Source organism: Enhydra lutris, unplaced genomic scaffold (assembly GCF_002288905.1).
Source record: "Enhydra lutris kenyoni isolate GAN:26980312 unplaced genomic scaffold, ASM228890v2 scaffoldscaffold1, whole genome shotgun sequence".
NCBI lineage: Eukaryota > Metazoa > Chordata > Mammalia > Carnivora > Mustelidae > Enhydra > Enhydra lutris.
The window spans coordinates 36,183,209-36,205,409 of NW_019154085.1; the positions used below are offsets into that span (position 1 = coordinate 36,183,209).

The 22,201-nt window shown below is 41.8% G+C and overlaps 1 protein-coding gene across 1 annotated transcript in view; it reads right to left on the minus strand.

Moving 5' to 3' along the window:
- LOC111143029 (collagen type IV alpha 4 chain) overlaps nucleotides 1–22,201 on the minus strand; it is a 103,684-nt gene that overhangs the window by 40,665 nt on the left and 40,818 nt on the right. The window contains exons 17-28 of the mRNA XM_022496451.1: nucleotides 21,788–21,857; nucleotides 21,131–21,235; nucleotides 17,410–17,574; nucleotides 14,526–14,615; nucleotides 13,408–13,571; nucleotides 8,848–8,920; nucleotides 7,512–7,618; nucleotides 5,670–5,853; nucleotides 4,198–4,266; nucleotides 3,114–3,221; nucleotides 2,413–2,631; nucleotides 452–613 (exon numbers count right to left, since the gene is read on the minus strand). Of these exons, the coding sequence (XP_022352159.1) occupies nucleotides 452–613; nucleotides 2,413–2,631; nucleotides 3,114–3,221; nucleotides 4,198–4,266; nucleotides 5,670–5,853; nucleotides 7,512–7,618; nucleotides 8,848–8,920; nucleotides 13,408–13,571; nucleotides 14,526–14,615; nucleotides 17,410–17,574; nucleotides 21,131–21,235; nucleotides 21,788–21,857 (1,516 nt within the window). The remainder of the gene's footprint in view (nucleotides 1–451; nucleotides 614–2,412; nucleotides 2,632–3,113; nucleotides 3,222–4,197; nucleotides 4,267–5,669; nucleotides 5,854–7,511; nucleotides 7,619–8,847; nucleotides 8,921–13,407; nucleotides 13,572–14,525; nucleotides 14,616–17,409; nucleotides 17,575–21,130; nucleotides 21,236–21,787; nucleotides 21,858–22,201) is intronic.

Consider the following 22,201-nt stretch of genomic DNA (forward strand, 5'->3'; position numbering starts at 1 on the left):
ATGCGTCTTGCTGGGTGCCCCCAAAGTACAAGGTCCTGGCCACTCTTTACCTGGGCTAGTTCTCAAGGTTGTGTTTGGCACCCACAGCCTTGGCAGGTGACACAGCGCCTATCCCAGCATAAAGAGCAGGCTGTGCTGCCTGAGGCTATAAAGCAGCAGCTCCCCAGGCTCCGGGCTCCTCTCAGATCCTGCAACCTGCTGCGTGTGCAATGCAACATCCACTGAACCCCTCTTCTGTGTCCCCATGAGACCAGGGTGACAAGAGGAAATGACCCAAACCACCGGGAAGTGCATGCCCCTTGCCGTCCTGTGAACAGTAAAGTCCTTGTCTCTGCCCCAGGACTCTTGGTTCCACTGGTACGTAAAGGAGTAGCAAGTGAGTTTATTCCTCTGTAAGCAGAGTCAAGTCCCAGGCTCTTCACGGGTGGGCATGGCACAGGCTCTCACTTACCTGGGTGGCCTGGAGCCCCTCGGAGTCCCGGCTGCCCCGGTAACCCTGGGGCACCTCCTTTGCAGGAACGAGCAGGTAGACCTGGGATTCCTGGAAACCCAGCACTTCCCTCTCTGCCTCTGGGGCCTTTAAGACCTGGGAATCCCGGCCTGCCAGCTGCCCCTGAAATGATAGAAGGCATTGTTGACACTCATGGCATCAAACTAGGGAGTCAGCCGGCCACAGCAGGTGCACGCTTGCAATACCAGAAATAAGACTTTCCGTCCAGCTCAGGGCTCAAACAAGTAAAGCCTCTCAAAGGATGTTCTTATCCCGGATGGTGGTGAGCTCCAAATGAATGGGGAAACCACACATTACTAGGAGAGTTACTCGATACGGTTACACAGACAACGAAGAAGTTGCTTGGGCAAATTAAACACCGCGAGGTTCTTCTTGATTTTAATTAACCTCTCACATTGTGGCAGGCTTTACACCAAATCTCCACAGTACTTACACACCCAGTTCACAGTTTATGGATGTGTCTTTTGTAAGCCATTTCATCACTTGAACTCTTAAATTTCTATTTATTGGAAAGGCAGTGTCATTTCCAGAAAACAACAACAACAACACAATTCCCCTATCATCCTCCCCATGCCCTACCGTAAAAATCTATTTTTTTCCTTGTTTTCATTATACTTCTATTCATGCATTTATATTTTTAAAGTAGTAATCACAGTATATCATTGTTGGATTATTTCACATTGCATATTAATCTGCAAATGTTTTCATTTTGTTACCATCTTTATAAATACAATTTTAGTTGAAAATAGATGAATGGTATTTCGCTGAGTGTGTGCGTGTGCGTATTACTCAACTCTATTGTTCCCATTTGCTTATCTTTTGTGGATGACACAAGGGTATTTTCATAGTAATCTTTATCTTCTGCTGAACGCTCCCCATAGCTACACTGTCACAAGTGAGAGAGTAGGATTATTAAGTCAAAATTATTTTCACTGACTCACAGAATGTATTCTCCTGTTACTTTCTAATTGGGGTTTTGTATATGAACATTTTGACTTACCAACTATAGAGTAAGTCCCTTGGTGCCAGAGAAGGGGACTTAGTCCCCTGCCCTCCATTTGCCCTGTTGTATGATACTATTGTGGATACCTAGTAAATACTGGCTCGCCCACTGGTAGAAAAGAACCAGAAGAGTGTTTGTAAAAGTTTGGTCTGGGGTCCACTCTTGGTCACCACAACCTAAGGGTCTGGACTGCTGGGACCCAATTCTGATGTAATGAATCAAAATTCCTGAGACTAGGGCCCCAAAGATGATGATTTTAAGGACCCTGACCCAGGGTTACTGCTACTGTGAAATACATTAAAGACTTCTACTGAGGGTCCGAAGGAATCCTTAGTGATTTTGGAAATAGATGTTACGTCAGTGCCAGGACCATTTTCCCACCTTCCTCGCCCACTACGCCTGCTGGAATGGAAGCCCCTCCACCCTGTCACCTGTCCAAATAACACAGTGTGCCTGCCAGGCCCAGCCCACACCACACCCAGCTTCCTAAACACCACTGTACACTGCTCTGCCCTCGCCCTCCCCCCCTTCTTTTAGCCTGTCCTCCTTCAACCTGGCCTTCGCAGCAGGCAGGTGACCCAGCGCCTGTTCCTTGGGCGTTTACAGGGCTCACGTGTTCTCCTGAGTCTGAAGCAGGCAGACGTCCAGCAGCTGCTGAATCAAACTGAATGGATGAGCCACAGTGAGCTGTCCCGAATTTGAAAACAACCCATACAATGCAAAGGCGATGCTACGGAGGTTCCTTGAAATGTGACCAGTGCTCATTTATGATGAAAATGCTTAGGGGGAAAATTCTGCATTCTAGATTTCTAAGGCTACGTAGTCTATATAGCCTTCAGTGACCTGTTCCAGAGCTGAGCCAGCTTTATGGACCACAGGGACAGCACAGCCCTCATACCTTCAAAGCCTGGATGTCCTGGATCACCTCTGTGACCTTTTGACCCTGGCACTCCTGAAAGACCTCTCCTTCCTGGAGCACCTGGTAGGCCATAGGCAGTGTCTCCCATGACTCCTTTCTGACCACTTGCTCCACGAGAACCAGGGAAGCCTGGGGGCCCCAGAAAGGAGGACCCCTTTTCACCTCCAAAACCCGGATCGCCCATATCACCACGAAAACCTATCGAAAAAAAGTTGTTTAAATTGTTGGATGTACAAATATAGAACTAATACAAATGGAAGACTACTACTTTGACAAAAATGTATTTTTTAAAAATACAGGAGCATTAACTAAATTAAGAGTAACTTAATAAGCAACGTTGCTTTGCCATCTTTTGCAGGAAAATACATTGTGATTTTGTATTTCCTAGAAGCCCATGATGTTTCTCTCATTGCTTTCACTCACTGGCAGTCTGTCTGGACTGAGCAGTTTCTACCAAATAGTAGACCCCTGAGAGCCTGGAACTCACGCTTCAGGTAGAAGGATCCCTGAGAATTTACAAAGTTACCAGAATCTGAAAGTCACTAAAACAAAGCTAAGAGCTTAATGTTTCAAAAAAAAAAAATTCCCCCATTATGTAGGGATCCCTGAGCTGTCTGCTTACTACAGTCATTGAGTTTCAGAAGTACAGACACATTCTTAAATGAAAAATGCTTATTCACCAGGTGGACCGAGTATTTCTGATATTCCTGGCTTGCCACGCCGACCTTTTTGCCCATCGAAACACCTCAACCCCGGAGTGCCCCGAAGACCTGGAAATCCCTTGGGTCCTAAATAATAACAACAAAACACAGGCTCAATAAAATGCAAATCAAATGAGAACGAAAATCAGGTGATCTAAAAAGAACCTGTGCTGTCCTGTCTTTTTCAGAGTATTTCTACTGTATATAAGTAGATGTCACCTCGCCTGGTTTACATAATCATTTTAGGAATCATGTGCTCCAAACAAGTGTTTCAGAGAGAATACCTTTGTTACTGTGTTTTCTCCAAAGCCATACTGCAAAGGACTCTCCCTAAAAGCCTTTGAGACATGTACCACCACTCCAATGAATCTTTTGGTGCCTTCCCATGCTCTGTCTCAACACAAATATTCAAGCACATCCCCTCCTTGTAGGAGGAAAGAGATGGCAGCCAGCATGTAGTCTGCCGAGAAACCATCAGGGTACAGGCCACAATCTACTTCCCTACACCTTACTATATTGCCCTCCAAGGAAGCAAAGGCAAAAAGCACCTGCAAAAGGAATTGAGATTTTTTTTTCAAACATTCTTTGACTTCCAACTGGAAGTTCTCTCAGCTAAAATAACTTTAAAGGAGGTACAACTGGCAGCTTAAAATCTGTGTGTTCACATCCCTTGAGGCTGGCAAAGCAGAACAGGGTAAAACTTACAATCACTAAGTACATTATCAGTTTTCCTCCTGGGCCATAGGAAAAGAAAGAAGGTACAGTTTTAAAATACTCAAAGGGGAGATATTTCTACTGAAATGTGATCAAATCAAGGTAAATTTTGTTGCATAGAGATTAAAAAAATAAAACAAAATACCCCACCTAGAGTATGCCCAAACCAGTAGACTTGAGCCCCAGTGTGTCTTACCACAGATGCTGTTTTCCCAGAGTCCCTCAAAACCTGATGATTATTTCAAAACTATTCTCACTAGTCACCAGATGATTAACTATGGGTTCATCTGTCTCACCAGTTCCTTTACTCTGGGGAATGTGTACAACGGCCATTTCTCATTGATCCTACCTGGAGGTCCATCAATTCCTGGCGGACCCGGCCTCCCAGGGTAGGTGATGTTACAAGAAATTGTATCGCCTGGAATGAAAAAACAAAATGGCATTCACGCAACTGACAGCCCCATGTAAAGTGAATCTCAATGATAACTCAATCAGGATAATTCTTCATAGAGTATATGTGGATTGCAAGGGAAAAGAAGACTTCCAAGTATTCTTAGAACATCTGAACTACTGTTATTTTGAATTTCTGAAAGGCGGGTCCTGAAATCTGAGCTTCAACTGTCAGACAGTATGAATGTAAAGGGAATAAGAAAAATCCCAAGAAGTATTAGTTTTAATAACCCAAAAAAAGATATATATTGACAGGCCCAATGACACCCAAGACGATGGAATCGGAAGACCTGAGAAATCATGATAAAGGAGCGACACTGAACAGTGAGCTCGGAGGACTGAAGTGTGGTTTGGGTGTGGGAGGCCTGTGTAGATGAGTACCCTCGGTGAGAAATTAACGCCAGCTGACATTTCCTAAGGGCCTACCATAGATCTGGGCCTTCACATGTATTGTCTCTTGGTTTTGTTAATGACTCTGGACTGTGGTCACTCCCATCCCCCCATTTTTGCTGGTGAAGACAGGAAGATGCCAAAGCGTTTGTTTGCCTCTTTGTTCCCTCTCCCTTTGAAATGGAATGTTTCTCTTTTATAATGGAATGAATGCATGACAATGTACCGCTCCATATGCTCTCAAATCAGAAATGTATCAACTGAATAAAAATAATGTTAGATTTTGAAGGGTCCAGAGCCATAATCTTAAACCTTATTGAGGACCAAATTTTTGCCTGTGTTGTCAAAGAGAGAACCAATGTGACCATCTCATTCTAACACTTCACAATTAATAATGTAGCCTGAGGCATATGTACATATTACAAAGGAAAAAAAAAATCTCAAATAAACCTTTTTCCAGACTTTTCAAAAGTTTTCAGTTCTAATACCACAAGTCACTTTATTGTTTTAAATTCAGATAACTGTCAAATATATTTGAAATCCATTCTTTTTTTTTCCTTCCTAGAATGCTTACACAAGGGTTTTCCAGGACAATGATGTATTTTTTAAATGAAACACTAGTGTTTTTTTATTAATATACCCTGCACTGTCTCAAAAGAGAGTAAACAAATAGATATTTTGAATATGTATGTAAATTTAATACCAATTGCATGAGCTGGTACTGAGAAATGAATGAAAGGCAATTTTGGTATGTCAGACAAATACAGCAACAAAGACATTTTAGTATTTTAAGAATTTGTTTTAATTATTGATTGTGCTGTAATGCTTTTGTTAGACAACATTCAAAGTTTGAACAGCAGCTAGAAGAAATATTATTTAGTGGTTCTAGCCATAGCTATAATGACTTTTCCTAGAAGAGAGGATCACTTTAGCCTCCACTATTTCCCTTGCCATTCTGTAACACATAACATTCAAAATTACCTTTCTGACCCTTCAAGCCTTCGAGGCCCCTCTCACCGGGGTGGCCTGGAGCTCCTGGTGGCCCTCTCTCTCCTGGTGGGCCAGGAAATCCCAGACCTGGTTGTCCTCTAGGTCCTGCTCTGCCGGGGGGACCTGGGGGTCCAGGAAACCCTTTATCACCTGGGAGTGCATCTTCATGATCCCCCTGGGAACGTTTGCATCGTGAGTCAGTTAGCAAATTTGCTAGTCCATGCGTTCAAAGCAGTCATTGTCATAAACTACAGAAACACATAGAAAAACCTCATAATTCCAGGAGACTCAATAGCAATTGTAATTTTAAATGATTAACTCAGCTTCTTGTTCAGAGATAACATAAATATTTACAAACACTTATATGCTATGGGGGAAAGAGATTAAGCCTCAATTACAGAAAGCCATGTGTGTGTTATGTGTTAAATATATTTGAGAAATTTTATGTGGGAACAACCCTCTGATATCAAAACAAGAAGATAGAGAAACATGTAGTTGGAGGGAGGTCGAAGGCTTATAAACTGAACAAGTACGTTCTTATGTATTTGAAATTGTGGTCCTATATTCTGAGGAGAAGGCACAGGGATAGATTCCACCGTCCTTCACATCTGCACGCAAAGGACTGACAAACACTTTCTGCTCCTGCTTAAGAATTTGGCCTTTGGTTAACTGTCTAGTTTTGTTCCTCTGGCAACTTCATAAAAACAGGATGTCCAGTATATCACAAGGCAGCATTGCTTATGGTAAAATCAATCCCCAGCCGCCAAATTTGCATCTGGTCTGGAAAACTAGAAAGATCTTTGTGGAACCCTTGTTGGGGCTTCCTTAAATGATGGTTCCTGGAACCGGAAAGTTCCCCATGGGGTCCCTGCACAATGTGCTTCTATGGAGAAGGAGCCTCTCCAGTCATGGCTGCCTCCATGTCTGCCTCAGAGCTCATCTCATTCACGCCAGTGGAATGAACAGTTTCTAGAACTCTCACATACAGGAAGGCCTGATGCTCTCAATGACAGGTAGCATGTCTGGCGGAAATAACACATGCGTTGGCATAAGACAGACTCGGGTTTTCACTCCTATTTAGCCCACTTGATAGGTAGGTGACCTGGAATAACATACCCTTAGCCTCCATTTCTGATGGTAAAATCTGAAAGCAAATTGCTCTTCAGAAGATTGATGATACGCATGAAACACCTAGCTCGGCTCCTGTAACATTGCCCCAAGATGTTTTTAGTTCCTAAGCACTGGATCATGCATCAGAGACTTTTCTTATGGCCTCTGTTACCTACACATGGTTTCCACCCAAAACGTGCTTGAAAAGTGCAGAAATATTTGTCAGTGGGATTTCCCTTCAGCCAATATGTCAAAATTCAGGGGATTTGCACTAGTTGACCCTCTCTTGCTTGCCACTTCCCCTCATGTGCCTCTTCACCTGGGGACAGAACCAAACAAAGGTCATTATCAAGACCTATGTTCTATCCACTACCCTCCAGAGTTTACTGAACAGGCCTGAGGTTGCTGGGTGCTTTGTAGATGCGAGGGCCCCAGAAACAGATGCACACCATGAGAACGATGCAAAAACCACAGACAGGACAGGAAGTCTTCCCATGACTAAACCGCCACTCGGGATTTCAGACCATCTGCTCTTTAGACCATCTGATTCAGACCACACCTTTGACAAAAATCAACTTTTTGTGGCAGTCACAGAAGGCAACTCTGATTTACAGCACATTGACACTTGACTACATTATAGTTTTAAATCGAGAAGGGGGAAACAGACGCTTCGTGACCATATAAGAAAATGAAATTCAATAGCCAAAGAAGAATTATACATACTGGAGGGCCTGGATCCCCCCTTTTTCCAGGAAGTCCATCCCCGCCATGTTGTCCCTGCTGTCCTGGAAATCCTGGGAGCCCATCAGGACCTCTTTCTCCTTTCTGCCCTGGGAACAAAGGCGAAAAGGTATTCAAACCCTTCTCAGCAGTAGATGAAGTAGAAGGAAACACAGGACAAGCATAAAAATAATGACCTTGCCTCTGTGTGGGCTGGTAGAGACTTGGAGTATCTCAGTTGACTGACTAAAGTCACATAAGGACAACTATGCAAAAGGAAGAGAGGAGAGTGACAGTTGCCAAACCCACTGACCTTCTTACTTGGAAAGCGCTTCTTTCTTCATTCTGCCAGGGAGGCTGTGTGTGGAGGCACCAACCACAAGATCATCTGCCCCTGCTTGCACAACACTGAATGTGGTGCCCCATCCCCTGGCAAGGGTGAATGGGGGAGCAGTCCATGGTGGTGTGCTGCCCCTAGGCCAGTCCAGTTCTTCCTGATTTTTTTTTTTTTTGGGGGGGGGGTAAACTGGAGTTAAGAAGGTAGAGCTCTACTTCTTTTTTTTTTTTTAAGATTTTATTTATTTATTTGACAGGCAGAGATCACAAGTAGGCAGAGAAGCAGAGAGGCAGAGAGAGAGGAGGAAGCAGGCTCCCTGCTGAGCAGAGAGCCCGATGCGGGGCTCGATCCCAGGACCCCGGGATCATGACCGGAGTGGAAGGCAGAGGCTTAACCCACTGAGCCACCCAGGCGCTCCTATAGAGCTCTACTTCTTTTTGTGAGAACTTGGAGATTCTGGCTGGAAGGGCAGTATACGCACAGCACAGGAAACTAGCCTTGGAAAGAAATGCAGTTAGTGCAATGAAAGATGCAAGATGTAGGAAGAATCTCCTGGATCCAGCCATCCTAGTGCAAGCCCTACCTCTAATACTTCAAATTTTGTTTAGGTGAGTCAATAAGTTACTTTTTTCTCTAAAACAACTTCAAGCTGGGTATCTGTCATGACCAAAACAGCCTTGATTAATACAGGATGCTATAATGCACTGGATAAACAGTAGGCAAGTCAAAGGTGGTCTTTTGTCAAACCCAGAGCCACAATAATGAGGACTCAAATATGGTTGGTTTTTTTTTTTTTTTATGTTTTCAAATAAGTGATAGAGGATTTGAGGCTCAACATTATCACAAGAAATGTGAGGGGCAAGGAATATTTTTTTAAGCAATCTCAACAGACCTGTATCTTGTCATAGAATTGATCTGTGGTCAGAAGAGAAATGAATGCCAGAGGATGTTTCCCATTCCATTCATAAAATGGCAGGGAGCTATGTGATTGACTAGGCTCACCTTTCACTCTTGATACAACCGCATCGCCCTTTTCTCCTTTGCTGCCAGGTGGTCCTGAAACACCATGTTTTCCCTTGGTGAAAAATAAGAGGAACAAATCATTTTAATTTTGATGGGTCAAAAGATAGTCACATACATCTAATCTGTCTCTTGTTTCTTTCTAAATAACCTGTTCCAGATTCTAGTTTGGTACTCTCAGTATCATTCTCTTTCTTGCCTTCCAAGGTGGGTCCCACCTTACGAAACTGAGGCTCTTGACCCGCATTTAAAAGCTTGTGGAATCTGGATAAGTTCTGTACCAGATTCAGCAGAAATGTGTATCAATATCAATGTCCTGGTTTGGGCAATATACTAAGGTTATGTATGCTATCATGGGGAAGCTGGATGAAGGGTCCACAGAAACTTTCTTTCTCTGCATGATGTTGCAAACTCCTTAAGTCATAAAATAAAACTTATCTCAAAATAAAAATTCATAACAAAAATTTTTAACTATCTTGGACATTTTAATGAAGAATGAAGAGGAAGGGGGTGGGTGGGTTAACCACAAGAGCTGCCACTAAAGCTGAAGGCAGAGGCTTAGGGACAAGTGTGTGATATTGAGAGAAGTTGATGAGGAAGAGGGGGGAAAACAAGAACCTTCATTATAGCTGATATATTTCCTCCATATAGCAAGTAAACAACTAATTTTGGCCAATGGGCTCATCACCTTTTGACCTCAACATTGCTCTGAAACTCAACTATTGGGTCATGGTTTTATAAGTGTTATGTTATCATTGAACATTAATCTGTGTCAAAAATCTGGAGACCTACCGCCAGTATAAAATTGGCCAAGCACCATAGTAAATACAGCTACAGGAACACTATACAGAGCTTAAGGTTACTTATCCTGTGATCTTGAAAATCAAGAAACATAGACAAGAATTTAGGAGGTGAAAATGACTGAGCAAACCCATCTTCTCTCACATAGATGCTTTGTCTTATTCTCATACAATCTAACAACATGTTCATGCAGGCTTAATTACCTTCTCAACTGGCACTTTATAAGCAGTTGGCAACTAAGGGAAGAAGGTGCCAATAGAGGTGAGCATAACGGCAGTATTAAGCAGTAAGAAAGAAGAAGCCAAAACTATACGCAACAGGCTTAAAAACACAAATGGCAAAAATGTGTGGGAGCCATTTAATGTAGAGAAAAAACATTTCCACAAACCCATTCAAAACCCCCAGGATCATCACTATAATACAACTTCCTGTGTAACATTGTTTATCAGACATGAGAAAAGTGGGTGGAAGAAATTTCTGAATAGAAATAGCTAGATTAGACAGGAAAGGAACTTTAGAAATTATAAAGTGCTAATATGAGTTCAATGTTGCTTACTTCTTACTTTTCCTGTATATGCTGTTATAAGTAACAAATGGACAGGACTAAAGTATATGAGGCACAGTACTCAGGCCACATTATAACAATAACGTCCTTCTGATGGATAAACTTATCAACACATAAAACCATTCATTGAGCATGTGAACCAGTTCCTCTCCAGAAGGACAATGTCAGTGGAATGCTTAATAAATAAGACCTTGGTCCCCTTGGAGTGTGAGCAGTTTCTTAGTCAGCATATTGGAGACTTAGAATGTACTATCAATTACTCTAATGCTCTGCAGATATAGAATTTTAAGCACTAGATCCAGATCACAGACTTAGTTGAGCTAGAAAAAACAAAATGATAACCAGCACTCATTTTGGATTTCACTAAAGAGACATTTACTGAGAATTTAAAATGCCAGGCATTACTTGGAGTATCAAGGACACAACAGTTAATAGCAGACCGTCTTGCCTTCATGGTGCTTAGATTCTTAGTGAAACAAATGTTGGATTTAAGATATTTTTGGGCCAAAGTTTCCCAGAAGCTTTGGGATCAAGAGCTACTTGTCACTGTTCTAAGATCTGAGATCACTAAATCCATGTGTTAATACAACCGCAAAATCTCAGCAGCAACAAAAGAATCGCTCTCTGCCAGGCATGTACCGGTTGTTTAAAACATGGTCTAGATTAGAGACTTCAGCCACAGAGGCCTGGAGGGACTGTGACTACCACAGGAAGCAGATGGATGGACCAAGTGGGGACATGAGCACCCTACCCTGCTCCTACAGGCATGGCCATCTCTCAGCTCCTGGCGACTATAGGAATGCACTGACCCTGTGTTAATGAACTTCCAGTTTCTCAAGTGCAGCCATAAATCTTATTAATAATATAAAAACAAACACTATGAAGACAAAACCAGCATGCCAACAGGACAGATTTGGCACATGTCAGATGTGACCTTTGGTTTTCTCTGGTTGTTCCCTGATGTGTATACCTTAGAGCCCTCAAAATATACTATTGAATACTTAACAATAAACCTGTAAGACAGGTGTCATTATATCCATTTTATAAATGAGGCCCTAAATCTCAGTAAGACTATAGAGCTCACCAATGTCATAGTTGGGATGTGAAGGTGGGTCCATGTACCCCTAAGCCCCCGTGCTTTGCACTACAGCATCTTGGTGGGAAACCCCCATCCTCAGACTATGGTGATAAACACAAGCTTTGGTCTAACCACAGAAAAAATTGCAAAGAACCTAAACCTACTTTTCTTTTTTCTACTCTACTACCCATCCGTGGCTGCTGAGGCCAGGGACAGCTGCTGAGAGAGAACAGGTCTGGGGAGGTGAGAGTACCCATGATTACCTGTGGCTCCTCTGGGTTCTTTCCTTCTGTCCATTCTTCTCCCTCCACCACTTTTCCTTTCATAGTGCCTCACTCTATGGACCTAGCACCTAACAATGACCACCCTGTGATGAATTTAAAGCAGAGAACTCATATGGATGGAGTCAGACACAGAAAAATGACGTCAGAAATAGAAGCTGTCCAAAGAGGCGAACCCTAGACCAACTGAATTACAGAGCTCAGTCAGGGCAATGCTGGATGAACTAGCCATTCACACTCAAGGATGTTAGCCCTGAGGAGCAACTCCAGAGGAAGCCACAAAAATATCTTAGAGCCAGTATAACCTTCATTAAGAAGATTAAGTACCAACATAAAAATAATGACTATGTGAAAATGTTGAATTTAAAAAGCCGGCCATGAAAGGCAGAGTACTTAACAGCTGCAGCCATGTCAATTCAACACACATGCATTACAGAATTAACTTCTTGCTGAGTAGACTTTACCAATGTGCTTTGCAAGGGTGTCAGGGGTGGCACGGGGACAGCCTAATTGTCACCCTCACTTAAGGCTCTCAGACTGGAAACTTATTTTCATGGCGTTTCCCGGGGAAAATGGAAAAGAGCACATTGGGGCTGGTGGTTAGGCCCCCAGCTCATCCCAGCATGAAGGCTCTTCAAAAAAGACAGGACAGGTGGGCTGTGTCTAGCCTCTAGAGGAGTGCCTTATGGGGAAGTGACTTTGTTCTGAAAAGCCAAGTAGCTGAAAGTTTGTTCCTCAAGTCAAGTCACTTGTATTGGTCAGCGGATGTGAACCATTTCAAAATAGATCCATCTACTCTGTGGCTCGAACTATCATGTAAACCCTGACAAAGCCAATGTCTGTATCTCGAGCTTGGACCTCTCATGTGAATCCCTTACTTGAATATCATCTTAATACCTACTTAACACCTTTCCTCGTCTAACAGGCACCTCAAATTTAAGACATTAGCCAATAATGCTTCTTCCCTTCCCCATTCCACACCTATGCCTCACACTGTCCTCCCCATTTGGGCCTCAGCCTTTGCTTTTCTTCTAATATCCCATGTCCAGCCTACCAGTCCATCTATTAGCAGTCCTCAAAACATCCTGAGAATCTGACAACTTCTCGTCATACTCATATTAAACTTATGTTTACTCATACTCATGTTAATACTCATATTAAACTCATATTAAACATACTCATAATAAACATATTAAGCCACCACATTTTACCAAATTACTGTAATCATCACCCAGCTCTTCTGCCTACTTCATCCCCTGTCCCCTGTGATCTGTTCTTACCAGAGCTATCAGAGTGAACCTTATGAAGCTAATGGCAGATTATGTCTCTCTTAAAACTTTCTACTGGCTATTCCATGTCATCCAGAGTAAAAGCTCAAATCCAACTTACCTACCAAACCCCATGTTCCGCAGCCCATCCTAACCTCTAGCCACTTCCTTGACTCCATCTCCTCTAGCTCTAGCTCCCAAGTCACACTAGATGGTGACGGTCTTTATTATCATCAGCCATATGCACTCATCTGTTACATGCTCTGTGTCCAACCCAACTCCTGGAGTCCCCAGGAGGGCATAAACTGTGTTCTTCTCCTTACTGCATCCCCAGCACCCAGAACAGCACCTAGAACATAGTAGGTGCTCAATAAATATTAGTTTGATGCTTGAATGAATGAATATAGTCACTTTGGGGTCATTAATATATGTATAGGTTCAATACATAAAATATATATCATACTATACATCAGAAAGAGGTACAGTTGAATTTTATCTCTATCTAGTCTCTTTCAACTAGAAAAATTGTTACTGGTAAAAGCTACTCACTGGTGGTCCTGGAGATCCTTCTGCACCAGGAGGGCCTGGGTGACCTTTCTCTCCAAGCCACCCAGGGAGCCCCAAGTCTCCCTTACTACCCTGCCTCCCAGGAAGCCCCGGAGGGCCAGGTGGGCCCATGGGACCAGGCTCACAGGCACAGAGCCCCGCGTCTCCTAGACAGAGGATAAAAGGCAGCTTTGTCATATTTCCTGCATAAAATCCCAAAAAGCTTTTACTTAATAAAACCAATAATGAAAATAAGAACAAGAAGGTCTGATAATGTGTGACATGGGGGCATGGGGCACTGTGCTGGGGTGGCTAGGCATGGTCTGTGTGGGGCAGATATGTCATTTCTAGACAGATAGGGTGTTTGGAGTCTTAAGAAACCCATCCTGACAAATTCTAAGGGACAAGTTGGTATCCAATTCTACTAAAGAAACTTTAAAAATAAGTGATCTTATTTTTTTAAGTGTGAAACTCTTTTATTTAGTTCCTACTGAAGAAACAGAAAAGAAAAATGGGTTGGAGCATAAACTCTAAACAAATAAACAAAATAATATGTGAAAAGGATTACTGACTGTATTGTGTATTACAACTGATCATTTACAATGCATTTCCTAATCAGCGGCAATTTTGGTCTAAAAGAAATGCCTTTAGGATAGTTGAACCCAGCTGTGTTTATGGTCTCATACTCACCTATCCCAGAAGATAAAAAACAAACAAACAAAAAAAAAACATGAAACAACTTTTGGGGTGAAGAAACATGAAGCCAGAGGCATTTTGTGAGTCTGGGAAATATGGACCCACAGGAAGAAAGGGAAATAAAAGATCCAGACTATCCTATCTCTCCTTTTTTAAGGAATAAAAAGGATTTCATGAAAAAAAGTCATCACTCTGGAGCAAATTTCACAGCCGGGGAAGTGTGTCCCTTAGACTCTCAGATAGAAAGACTTGACTTCTGGTAAGTTCTAATCGCCTCATAAGCTCATAATGAAGAGGAGTGCTCACAGGGGTAAATAAGGCATATAACACATTGAAGTGAAATGTCCCATTGCCCACTTCATAAATGCCCCCAGTCCCCCTCACACTGCTGTCTTCTGGAAATCCTACCTTTGATGCATACTTGCCTTTTTCTCCTTTTGAGCCTCTTCTTCCTGGAGGACCCATTTTGCCTTTTATTCCTTGTGGTCCAGGGTGCCCAACACTACAATATATAACTTTACAGGGGGGAAGGGGGGCAAGAGAAGCACACAGTTTCTGTGAATGTCTTCTACAGAACAAGTGGGAGTGTCTCTTGCTCTCTATCTTCCCCTCAAACCCACCTTTCTTCCATTCCTTTCCCATGATTCTTTCTGACAGAAGAACATATTTATACAAATCAACCATATAAATGTCCCAGTGTGTTGCTGCTACCGTAGTCACCAATAAAGCCTTCCTATTCTCAACCCCAACTTAGTGGGTTGAAGAGAAAGGCAATGGACAAGAAAACAAACAAACAAAATAACTGTATGGCAAGGATCTTTTTCCCCTCCAATGATGAATAATTACTAAATTAAAGAAAGCATGACACATAGCTCATAAAAGCATAAATCCAGAGACATATGATTAAAGGTGACATGAAACACAAACAATAAATTCCTTATTCTTCCCAAATCCCGGTAAAATAGCGAACAGTACAGGGATATGATAAAAATGTGTAAGCCTGCAGGACAAAAAAAAAGGGGGGGGGAGAAAACAACAGCAAAAAAATGTGAGAGAACCTAACAGACCCTAAAAAGCTGAGTTCTAAGCAGGCTGTGCGGAAAGGCAACAAAAAGCACAGTCTACGTGAGAAATCTCTCCCAGACTTCAGGAATTGGTTTTTTGTTTGTTTGGTTGGTTGGTTGGGTTTTTTTGTTTGTTTGTTTGTTTGTTTTTTGAAAGAGAGAGAAAGAGAGCTTGTGCATGGGAGCAGAAGAGGGAGGAGCGGAGAGAAAGGGAGAGAGAGAATCTTCAGCAGGACTCACACTCAGCACAGAGCCTGGTGTGGGGCTTGATCTCACAACCCTGAGATCATGACCTGAGCTGAAATCATGAGTTGGATGTTTAACTGAATGAACCACCCAGGTGCCCCACAAATTAGTACCTTGAAATGGAATAACAGTGATGCCTCGAACAGAACGACTGGTTAAAGAAACAGTTCAATCCTAAGATCTCCTTCCCAAAAATTACAGCAGCAACTATGACCCTTCAGAACTGGAGGTAACAGACAATGTAGCAAGAAGAAAGCTTTCAAATAAACTAGATAATTTAAAAAGTAGATGAAAGAAAGCATTTCATCCCGAGAACATGAACAGACAACTACAAGGGAAAACATTAAAACAAAAGCAACAATAAAATGCTTAGAAGTTAAAAAAAAATTACTATGAAAGCAGAAATCAAAAAATCCTGGAGCAGAGTTGTAAGATGGAGTTGGGGAAGTCTACCAGAAACTGCTACAGAAAAATACAAAGGTGAAGAAGAATAAAGACGAGAGGAAAGAGTCCTGTAGGGTAGATTCTCTAACAGGCAAATATATAGAGTCAAGAAGGAGAAAATGGCAGAGGGTGTTTGGTAGGGAGACAGTATCCTCAGAGAAACACTTCAAGAAATTTACCTAAAAATGGAGGATTTGTGTTGGCTTGAACCTGCCCACTGAGCGCCTACCAATGAGTGCAAATGTGCCCACACAGAGGCAAGACAGTGTGAAATGTAAGGTCATTAAGAAAAAAAGAAGAAAGAAAAATTTCTATAAGCTTTTAGAGCAGAGCTTCAGAGCTTTTAAGAATTGCGGTGGGGGGGGAGGGTTCATCTTCAGCAGGTGGTCTGTGCGTCTCCCTCTCCCTCAGCCCCAGCTCAGTTGCACTCTCTCTCAAATAAATAAGTCAATCTTTAAAAAAAAACTGCAACCTGACCTAATCTGAAAAAGCTGCAGGAGAGGTTTATTCAAAGAGATAATACTGATAAAATATTTAATGAGTTAGAATGGAGAGTTATACAATTTATACAATTCTAGACGGTTTGAGGTTGAATTAGCAATGTTATATTGAAAACCAAGCAAACACACAAAGAAAACAAGACATTAGCAAAATGTTTTGCAAAAAGTAATAATGTGTATTTTTATATGGCTGAACTGGTGAATAGATTTTATGTAGCCACTCAGTGTAAGTAATGAATATTTAAACAAAATTAAGATAATAACTAAATTGAATGGGTTTTAGGAGTGGAAAATGTTCATGTGTGCAGTGGGGAGAGACTGAAAAAGAGCTAATTTCATCTTCTATGGAGGGAAGTCTAAAGATAAGGCTCAAACTCATGAATGAAAAAATAGTGGGGCATCGGGGTGGCTCTGTCAGTTAAGTGACTGACTCTTGATTTGGGCTCAGGTCATGATCTCAGGGTCATGAGACTGAGCCCCACACCAGGCTCCGTGCTGCCGTGGGACCTGCTTAGGATTCTCTCTCTACTTCTGCACCCACCCTCCTCCCCTACCGCCCCTGCCTACTCACATCTCTCTCTCTTTAAAAAAATATTAAGGAATAACAATACAGTACATTGAGGGTCACTAGAAAGGCAAATAACAGAAAATCCCACTACTTCTATGAAAAGAATTTCTCTTGGGAAGGAAGGAATAGGAGAAGGGTTGCCCGGGATGGCAGTTCTTCACAACAGGCTTCATAGACCTGTTTGACTCTCAACCCAAGTCCATCTGTAACTCTGATACAAATTAAAACTACACTTAACAAATAAAAACTGTATTCACTTACATAATTCCATAATTCAGACTTAAATTCTCAAAAAATATTTTCATATGCTGTAGCTGATGTGATATCCAACATCAGTCTACTTTTTTTGTATTATTAATAATACTAACTTGACTCATGAAACAATAGAAAAATTTAGAAAAAATTTAGAAAGTCACATCTTCTGCATGAAGCTGCAAATATCACATGCAACAAAAATGCCAATGTATGCCAAGGGGGAGCACTTTACCGTCTGATCCCGGAGGGCCCTGCAGCCCTGGGGCTCCAGGCAACCCCGGTGGTCCTGGCTTCCCTGGCTTTCCTGGACTGAAATCAGCTATCCCAGGGGTACCAGCTGCCCCTGGAAATCCCGGATGACCAGGAAACCCTCTTGGCCCAGGGGGTCCCATCATGCCTGCAGGAGGAATCGAGAATGAAAACTACGTACATCTCCCAGAGTAAACTTGTGTTTAGAAGAAATGAAAATCAGTACATTCTTCCTTAGGCTGTAAGTATTTTCAAAGAAAAAAAAAATGTACTTAATGAAATGAAATGAAAAAAAAAATGAACTTAATATCCCAGCCTCACCTTCTTTGAAAAAGCATACAAATGGAAACAGGTTTGTGAAATCAGATTTTCTTACTTTTTCCTTATTATTTAGGGTTATTGGGGGAAAGGACATATCATTTAATTAAAAATATTAGTTTTATATCTTGTGACTTAGATAATTTGGTTAGAAATTATCTGAATAAATACATTAGCACATTTAGTGAGTAAAAATACGGACTCCTATATCATGTATGTGAGACATGGAATACCATACCTTTCATAGCAACCTAGGTTGGTAGGGAGGCATAGAGGTTCTGGATTTGAACCCAAACTTTCTCTCTCCAGCCACAGGTACTTAAGTAAGTTACTGAATGTCTTTAATCATCTATATCTACCTTAGAGCCTTGTTATGAGGATTAAATACAATAATTCACATAAGGAGCTTAGTGTAATATCTGGTAATTATACATGCCCAAGGAATGCTGAGATGTTCGGTGTGTTCAGAGGCGAAAGTGAGTCAAAGATGAATCCTGCTTTCCTGCAACATCTGACCTGCTTGCTGGGGGCTTGGCTAATGACAGCTGAAAGCCTTCCTATGAGAGTGACCACTTCTCACAGCTTTCTTCTTCTTCCTGAGCATGAATCTCTCAGTGGAAGACCATAGTTTCCCAAGATGGCCACCATGGTAGCTCTTCTCCCTCAGAATGTTGTAGAAGCTTGACACTCTCCTAGCAAGAGGTGACATGTCCCCTTCCCCTTGAATGTGACAGGTTTTTATGACTGTTTGGACTAATGAAGTACAGCAGGAGTGACTATATATATATATATGTATATATATATATGACACTATATATAACATAAGATCAAGGCTAGGTCATTAAAGATGATTCAGCTTCTGCCTCTTGAGACGAAATGTGTGGGAGTGGAGTCCTGAGCCACCATGGAAGCAATATCACTGCTCTGAAGCCACTATGCTATAAGGAAGCATAAATAGGTACAGAGCCAGACAGAGAGGCCATGAGACTACATGAAAGATAGAGGACAGAGATGCCCAGCCAGTCCCCACTTTTCAGTTCCAGCCATTACGTGGCTCCCACCATAGGAACATCCCTATCTAGAATTGCTCAGCTTAGCTCTTCAACCACAGAGTGAGGGGTGATATGTTGATTTTTGTTTTAAGCCACTAGGTTTTGGGAAATTTGTTTTTCAGCAATAGACAACTGAAACCCTGTCAGTAATCAGTAAGTAGCACACTATCTAAATTAATAACATTCATTATGTGCATATGTGCTAGGGCTTTACATATATAGGATATATATGGATAACATTTACATATATAGGATATTTATGGATAACATATAAGGATTACATTATCCTTACTCCTCAATCTTGCAATGTTTATACCTTATAGGTAAGGCACAAACATTTGGGCTAAACAGGAGTAATGATAATAACTAACACAGCTAATGGTATTCCAAGAACTGTATACATATTACTTCTTTCAACCCTAATGAGAACTGCACCCTGAAGATGAGAAGACTGAGGCACAGAGAGGTTTAGTAAATGCCTAAGGTCACACAGCTTATATGTAGTAGAACCTGGAACGTCTTCAGTCCATAGTGTAAATGTATAACTATTTTAGTATACTACACTAAGTGGCAAGGCTGGAATTCAGTCACAGGTGTCTAACTCCAAACCCTTGCTTATCTCATGAAAAATACTTTAGATGATTCTAAAACAAGATATGTATGATAAAGGCTATAGACATATAGGTGGACTTAAATGAGATGTGTTTCTGTGGACTTGGCTGCCATCTTGTCTTCATGTCATTCCTAAGACTTGTGTCCAAACCCCTACAATCATTGGATGGACCTGGATGCTACCTGGTATCTTGTCCTGGTGCCATGGAAAATCCTCAACCACCTTCCAACAGGGAAAATGGGTTACAGTGTCTGGCATATAGCAGCCCTGACCACCCACGAAATCAATGAAGTTGTGGCCACCATTAAAAAAAATTTTTTTAAAGAAAAAAGTGGCAGAAAATACCCCATAAACAAAAAAGTATTATTTTGTGGAATTTGTGTTTCTTTTTTCTTTTGAAATTTGTGCTTCAATCATATGTATATGAGAATATATACATACACACACACACACACACACACACATATATACACACACATATATATGCAATGTGATGTAAATACAATATAATATAAAATGTATTTTTTATAATGGGTTGTAGTCAAGATTTGAAAGCCACTGGGTTAGTTCTTTTTAAAAATCTTGTGGAATTAAGAGTCTTTGTGTTATATTTGGTTTTCAATCTGCTAGAGATATGTGTTGTTTACTCCCACTTGGTTTTGATTTCAATCTGCTGGAGCCCTGTTTTATTACGAACAAGCCTGAAAGGAGACAACTGAGGCCAGGCGCAAATGATTCCTGACCAGCTGCGTGCTCTCTAGATCAACTACACAAAGCTTTGCCCCCCTTTGCATTGGGTTATCTGATCCCGCAAAGTGGAAGCTAGAGTCTGGGAAGGTTAAAGATCTTGGTAGTTAACAGATGAATCTCAGGAAACTTCTTACTCCTTCTCAGTAAATATAAATCCAGATACAGACTGGATAAAATTACATCTATTCAAGACTCTCTTCTCACATGTTAAATCAGTTCTCCTGAGTTTACAGAATGCAAATATCCTCCACGCTTCTATTCTTAATCTTACGGGGGATTATTAACCAGCACAGCACCTGAAGGAGTTCAAAGTCCTGTATCAATAGGATTCTTTTCCAGGTTCTTCCTTCACTATTACCAGGTGTTTTGGGTTTGTTTGTTTTTGGAGGGGGTGCAAATTTTGGGGAGAGATAAGGACTGTTGTCTTGGTTTTGGTTTCTTAACTAAAACTGAATCACATTTTTTTTTTTAATTAATAACATTTTTAAATTCACAATCTGTATTTCCTCCTTTCGCGTAGGAGATGAACTCAATTTTAACAAACAGAGATTGACTAGGAGAGCCTTCCGGGAGTGTTTTATGACCTGAAAAAATACTCTACCCCTGGCACCCATTTCCAGATCTTATCTGCCTGTGACAATCTTCAGGGATTCCTCAACACCCCCTTCCCCAACACGAGATGCTGATTGATATTGCTGGGCTGCAGCCAGGGAGTCCGACTTTCTTCCAAGGAACCCGTTCATCGGTTTGAGTTCAGGGGTTCTTAAGCCCAGCTGTCCATTAGAGATAAGGCGATCTTTTGTAATAGCAGACACCTAGGTCCAGGTCTCAGAGAGCCCAACATGCTTGGTCTGGGGGTCCAGGACAGCCATCCGTTTTTTTCCGAAATGCTCCTAGTTGATCTCAGTATCAGCTAGAGTTGAGAGTAAGGATGTGGGAAACCTGGCGTGGAAGAGTCAGTAGAGTTCTACCTGCACAGGCTTCCCCTGGTGGACCGGAGGGGCCGGGGGGACCAGGTGGTCCAACAGACCCCATTTCTCCATAGCGGCCAGGGCGCCCCGGATCCCCAGGAGGGCCTGCCCAAAACAACAACACATGTCAATGTAATAACTGTATACATACATTTAAAAATTCACACACAATTACTTCTTGTGAGGCTTGGTTGAGTGCAGCTAAGACACTGTTCTTGTGATTTCTTACGACATTAAACAACAACAATAATGCAGGATCTCAGACTAGAAACCCTTCTCCAACTGCCCCTGCTTTGCAATCACTCGAACTGGAGACAGCACTGTCTTGCTCGCTGATGTGGGTCACTTTTTTCTTGGAAGCAGCATCTCAGTAGGTCTTAACCAAATGATTTAGCAATTAAAAAAAAACCCTACTTTTGGAAAGGTGAGATAATAAAAATTCCTGCACCCTAAAATAACATTGGGAGTCATATGCCCATAGAAATGATTCAGATGCACATATCTACCTGCACCTGTAAATTATATATTCTTGCTAAAATGAATATATTTAGCATACCAAATACGCAAACTACAGAAATACTGAGCCAGACTCTTCTGTCAGGACCACCTAAATCCCATTTCCTAATAATTTATAGAAGAACCAAACTGAACACAAACCTTTGAGTGGAAGAGGTGGGGTTACCAAAACCCCCGGCGGTCCTGGGTACCCGCGGTCTCCAGGATCCCCCTGAAATCAACCATTCATACACTTTTCTTAGAAATATTAATATTGGGGCACCTGGGTAACTCAATGGGTTAAGCCTCTGCCTTCGGCTCAGGTCGTGATCTCAGGGTCCTGGGATCGAGCCCCACATCAGGCTCTCTGCTAGGAGGGGAGCCTACTTCCCCCTCTCTCTCTGCTTACCTCTCTGCCTACTTGTGATCTCTCTCTCTGTCAAATAAATAAATAAAATCTTAAAAGAAATACTAATATTTTTCTCATGTTGCCCATAACTATTAGAAGGACCAAGAGTGCATTCATGTAAGAAATAAAGATTATAGGCTGACCAGAAAAATGAAGGGTTCATGGAG